The 6,345-nt window shown below is 35.5% G+C and overlaps 1 protein-coding gene and 1 pseudogene across 1 annotated transcript in view; both read left to right on the top strand.

Moving 5' to 3' along the window:
* The window catches only part of MOB4 (MOB family member 4, phocein), a 30,918-nt gene that overhangs the window by 16,888 nt on the left and 7,685 nt on the right, over nt 1-6,345 (top strand). Inside the window, exons 2-3 of the mRNA XM_012641634.1 lie at nt 1,404-1,504; nt 1,915-2,017. Coding sequence (XP_012497088.1) covers nt 1,404-1,504; nt 1,915-2,017 — 204 coding nt within the window. The remainder of the gene's footprint in view (nt 1-1,403; nt 1,505-1,914; nt 2,018-6,345) is intronic.
* Nucleotides 163-327, top strand: LOC105808088 (annotated as a pseudogene).

Here is a 6,345-nt window from a genome sequence, read left to right as displayed (position 1 = left end):
AGAAGACAGAGAACAAAACTTTGGAACATTAGGATGGAATCAGAAAATCAGAGAGAGTGGTTTAAATAGGAATTAGGGAGTCATTAAAAATAGGGAGTCATTAAAAATGTTTGAGCCCTTTCTCTGCCACCATGGTGTGTGCGGTTGACTCCATTCTTCACCATGTCTTCCCATAAGACTTTCAGGATCAGGCTATTCCTAGCCAAGAAATAAAAGCAAATTCATCACATCCCCCAGTAGATTTAGTGGATTCAAATGAAAACTGGTGTTAAAATCAGGTACGACTTGGAGAGGAGACATTGGAGAAGAACCAAGCTGGGTCTGTGAGGAACTAACTGCACATGAGATGGCACAAATTTTTATGCTGTATAGGTCACTATCATTTTATCATATCAAGCCGAATATGTCACCACTGTCTAGATAGTTGAACATGTTTTATTGGAAAAATGTTTTTCTCTTTGTTTCTATGTTCTGCACTAGTAGACTGATTCAGTAATAATTATGTGAGACATTTTGTTTAAAAAATAAGTTTTTGAGTAAGCTGGTGATATTTGGGAAAGATTGTCTGAAATGGACAAAATCGATTAACTTAAGGTCTTGTGGTTAGTAAGTTTTTGTAATATGGCATTTGAATCTACTCTAACCTGTTCAGATTTCACAATATCAAAATCATAGATTGAATGAAGCATTAAAGAGATCTGAAGTTTAAAGTTTTGTTATGTAATATTTTTAATATTGAAAGTGACCCTCGTCGTCTTTTTTTTAACTTTGTTTTTCTGCTTGTCATTTAAAACAACTTTTATTGGATATAATTATCATATCATGCAAATCACCCCTTTAAAGTGTACAATTTAGTAATTGTATTCACAAGTTTGCATAACTATCACCACTACATTAATGTTTTAAAACATTTTCATCTGTCCTTAAACAAAACCCTATTCCCCTTAGCAGTCACATTCATTTTCCTCTGTCTTTGTCTCTACCCTCAAGCTCTTAAGCAACTAATAATCTATTATGTCTCTCTGGATTTGCTTATTCTAGATACTTCATGTAAATGGAATCACACACTATGTACCACAGTTATATTTACATTGTATTTTATGTTCATATGAAAATTATGGTTTGTAATTTTGATCCCAGGTCAAATCCTAATAAATACAATGTCTCCATTTATGTAGTAGATCCTGTCCCAGTGAAGTTGAATCGGAGAATAAGTAAAGTAAGGGTCACCTGCCTTCTTCTGAGTTACTGATTATGATTCTATACTTGATTTTCTATTTAGTGTATAGCCCAAAAGTTGAACCACAAGAGCAGTTATGTATTCAAACATTGCATATATTTAACATAATATTTGCCATGTAGTATAGTATTTTAATTAACCATAAGAACTTCTTTGTTTTTAGTATATTCAACAGAACATAAGAGCAGATTGCTCCAATATTGACAAAATTCTTGAACCACCTGAAGGCCAAGATGAAGGTGTATGGAAGTATGAACATTTAAGGTAAGTCCTTATGGTATATCAAAATAGTAATAGGGTTGTACATGGTGGCTCATGCCTGTAATCTCAGCACTTTGCAAGGCTGAGGCAGGAGGATTGCTTGGGTCAGGAGTTCTAGACCAACCTGAGCAACATAGTAAAATGTCGGTACAAAAAAATAGAAAAATTAACTGGATGTGGTTGCGTGCCTTTAGTCTCAACTGCTGGGGAGGCTGAGGTGGAAGGATTGCTTAAGCCCAGGAGTTTGAAGTTGCAGTGAGCTATGATGATGCCACTGCATTCTAGCCTGGGCAACAGAGTGAGACCCTGTCTAAAACAAAAAATAGTAATAGTACTTCTGTTAATACTAGTAAAAATTACCTTTAGTATTAATGATAATTATGATACCAGATTCTAAAGTTTTGTCTTTTCAGTGATAAGGTTCTCAGCTTTGTTCACTGGTTGTTACCAGATCAAGTTATGCTGCAAGGCACTTGTTTGAAAAGTGGTTTCAGAGCTGATAACTTGGACCTGCATGTGCACCTTTCTACATTTATGGATTTGTATCCTGTTATCTTTTTACATGGTTTTCTTTAATTGTATCTCTTAACCACTAATGTATTATTTCCATTTCCCCACTCATGCGTTACTTTACATGTCTTTATAGAGTATTACCTCTAGGTCCTAGTCTAGGCTTGGTATCTGATGAGTTACCTACGAACTATTGAGAATGTCCAGTCCTCCCTTTTGTAAATAGAGATTAATTGTAATCATGAAGTAAAGAGTTTTGGTGCTTTTTATAATACTCTTTGAAATAGAAAAAATTAGCCAGGAGTGGTGGTGTGTGCCTATAGCCCCAGTTATTTAGGAGGCTGAGGCAGGAGGATTGCTTGGGCCCAGGAGTTTGAGGATGCTGTGAACTAGGCTGACTCCATGGCACTTTAGCCCAGCAACGAAGCAGGACTCTGTCTCAAAAAAAAAAAAAAATCCTTTGAATGATAAAATTGATAACTTGTGAGTAAGTAGAGTTAACTTTAGAAGTAGCTATATCCTGAAGTTACTAGGTGTTACTTGATGTTATAAACTGTCCAGTACATACTGGAGCTAGGATGACAGATTAAATAATGAGAGTGTAGTATGAATATGTTTTCATTGAGGTTTATTACTTTTAAGTTGATTTTTAGGTAATAAGTGGAGTAGAAATATAACTTCCTCAATAAGACCATGTGTGGGGCCGGGCGCGGTGGCTCACGCCTGTAATCCTAGCTCTCTGGGAGGCCGAGGCAGGCGGATTGTTTGAGCTCAGGAGTTCGAAACCAGCCTGAGCAAGAGCGAGACCCTGTCTCTACTAAAAATAGAAAGAAATTTATTGGACAGCTAAAAATATATATAGAAAAAATTAGCTGGGCATGGTGGTGCATGCCTGTAGTCCCAGCTACTCGGGAAGCTGAGGCAGGAGGATCTCCTGAGCCCTGGAGTTTGAGGTTGCTGTGAGCTAGGCTGACGCCACGGCATTCTAGCCGGGGCAACACAGTGAGACTCTGTCTCAAAAAAAAAAAAAAAAAATGTTCTTTATGGCTGGTTTGTTTAAACTATGTGTTGTATTTCCCTTAATCTGCATTCGCTTTTAATCTGTAGTAATTATTTTTTACTTGATGCTGACTTATTGAGGATATTGGATTGAGCACATTCTGTAGAATTTTAGACCTTCAAATGGTCATTATATTGACAGACTTGTATGCTTGAAGACAAATCACTCTTTAGTTGCAAAATCAATTTCTGATGTTCTTTTATTTGAAAAAGGCTAAATTCTCTAAAATAAGAGTTTTTTGGTACCTAAGAGAAAAGTACTTATTTGGAAGATCAGTTTCATTCAGGCTGTTACATTTTTTGTGTTGATAAATTGAAGCAGTATTAAGATTGTATCAGTTTATATCTGGGAAGATCCGCATAGTAGTTTCATTGGTAATTCACCGAAGTTGGCTTCTTAGTATAGTGAATGATGTGATAATTGCAAGTAGGAAACTGAATCAAGAAGGCTGGTTTTGTTTTGGCATAGTAAAGATGCGTTATTCTTACTTTAGAGTGGAAATGACACCCAGTTTGTGATGTATTACAAGTCTTAAATATATTGTTATTCTCATATCCACTTTTTTCTTGATAAGTATTAAATATAAGATGGGATAATCATCAGCATTTGGACCTGTAAGTGAATTGCAACATTGCTTGCTGAAGTCCAGCTCTGTTGAATTGGCCATATGTCAAAGGAGGATGATAGTAGGTTTTCTAAATGGTGGTTACATGGAATAGGGTTACTATAAACGTACAAACAAAAGAAAAACTTGAAAGGATACTTTCTGAACTCTTTTGGAATAACTGTGCCTAGTTAGGAAACCATAGGAACGGACAGACTAGAAGCTAAAACAAATTGCTCGCATTAATTAAAAGCATTGAGCAGATTCTGAAGTGGAAGAGGCAGGATACTTAGCACTAGTGATAATTTATCCACTGTTCTCGAGAATTAAAGAGAGGCTTTGCAGCAGGTACAGTTAATTATACAAATAGTAATTGTAGGGGACAAAGATTATAACTCGTTATTATCTATAAGCCCATCCAGTCACATGCAGATTGTGATTCACTTGCAGTAGCATTCTGATTATGTATGTATTTGGCAAAATGTAATTTATAAAAGTTTGTGGACACATTACATGCTACTTTGCAACCTGGTATATTTTGCCAACTTTTCGCTGTTATAACTGGTACAAAGTAGGAATAGTTACCTGAGAATTAATTGGGGAAAGGAGAAGGAGAGGCAGCTGAAACAAGGCAAAACTTCACCCACCTCCCTAAAAAAAAAATCCAGAAGCCAATTAAAGGTCTGAAGCAATGCTGTCTGATATGGTAACCATGAGCCACATGTGGCTGTGGAGCATTTGAAATATGCTGTAAGTGCGACATACTGGATATCAAAGACTTACTACAAAAAGACAATATGAAATATCTCACTGAGGGACAACTGGATATCTACATACAAAAGAATGAAGTTGGACCTCTACCTCACACAAAGCACAAAAATACACTCAAAATAGATCAAAGACTTAAATGTAAGAGCTAAAATTTTAAAATTCTTGGAAAAAGCATAGCTGTAAATTTTCATGACCTGGGAATAGGCAATGATTTGTTAGATATGACAGCAAAAAGTCAAGCAATGGAAGAAAATACAGGTAAATTGGATTTCATCAAAATTAAAAATTTTTGTGCTTCTCAAAGAACACTGTCAAGAAAGTAAAGTGCATTTCTACCTGAAATCATTAAAAAAAGAAAGAAAGAAAGAAAGAAAAGTGCAAAGACAACCTACAGAACGGGAGACAATGTTTTTGGAAGTACTATTTCTGATAAGGGCCTGGTATCCAGAAATATATAAACAATTATCACAGCTCAACAACCGAAAGACAAATAACTCAATTTAGAAATGAGCAAAGGATTTGAATAGACATTTTGCCAAAGATGACACAGAAATGACCAATAAACACATGAAAAGATTCTATCTTATTAGGTAAATGCAGATCAAAACCACAAGGAGAATTGGTCCAGGGTTGTGGATTATCATTAAGCTGATTAACATTGTCTCCTCCACAACTGCGCTTGATTAGAAAAAGAAAAAGGAAGAAAAAACCACAATGAGAACGGATAAACGAAATGTGGTATAGACATACGATGAAATATTATATAGCCATGAAAGGAAATGAAGTTCTGAAACATGTTACAACATGGATGAACCTTTGAAATCTAGTATGTATTATGCTGAGTGAAATAAGCCAGACACAAAAGATACCATATGATTCCACTTATATGAAACATCTAGAGTGAGTAAATTCATAAGAGACAGTAAGTAGTTAGAGGTTGCTAAGAGGTGAGGGGTGTAGGGAATTAGTGCTTATTGGTTATAGAGCTTCTGTTTGAGAATTGGAAACTGGTGATGGTTGCACAATAGTGTGAATATAATTAATGCCACTGAACTCTGCATTTAAAATGGCAAATTTTATGTTATATATATTTTACCACAGTTTTTAAAAATGTTTAGAACATTAATTGCCATGTGAGTTGTAGTTAACTCACACTAGTTTTGAGCCCGGGGCCTCGTGAAGCAAAACCTGGGCAAAACCCTGCAGTTGGTTTGTGAAAATCTTACTCGTTGATGTTCTTATTGTTATAATTAATATTGACAATTTAATTCTAAAAACGTGGGTTAAACGAATAGAAGTCAGTAACAAATTTTTCATTAAATTAGAATGGATCATTTTGTTTTCAGAGTCTTTATTCTATTTTCGTAATAAAACACTGTGGCCCCAAGGAATTTCTTTTTTCTAGTGGGGCAATGTGTTAAATAAAACCTGCAAACCCCACAATGGCATATGTACTTAACACTCACTATAATGGTTAAAATATAAAAGAGAGACCAATAACAGGTATTGACCAGGATGTGGAGAATTAGAACCCTCTTACCATGCTGATGGGATTGTAAATTGCTGTGGCTACTTGGGAAGACAGTTTGGAAGTTCCTTAAAATGATAAGCAAAGAGTCACCATATGACCTAGCAATTCCACTCCTTGATGTATACCCCAAAATGAAAACACGTCTGCACAAAGACTTGCACATGAATATTCACAGTCACATTATTTATTATAGGCAAAACATGGAAACAATTAAATGTCCATCAACTGACGAATGGATAAACAAAATGTGTTACAATCATCCCTCAGTATCCTCAGGATACTGGTTCCAGGACCCCCATAAATACAGAAATCCACTGATGCTAAAGTCCCTTATATAAAATGGTGTAATATTTGCATATAACCTATGC

This window comes from Propithecus coquereli, unplaced genomic scaffold (assembly GCF_000956105.1).
Source record: "Propithecus coquereli isolate 6110/MARCELLA unplaced genomic scaffold, Pcoq_1.0 Scaffold167, whole genome shotgun sequence".
Classification (NCBI taxonomy): domain Eukaryota; kingdom Metazoa; phylum Chordata; class Mammalia; order Primates; family Indriidae; genus Propithecus; species Propithecus coquereli.
Note: the sequence above shows the minus strand (reverse complement) of the source record. Positions and strands in the feature narration are given on the sequence as shown.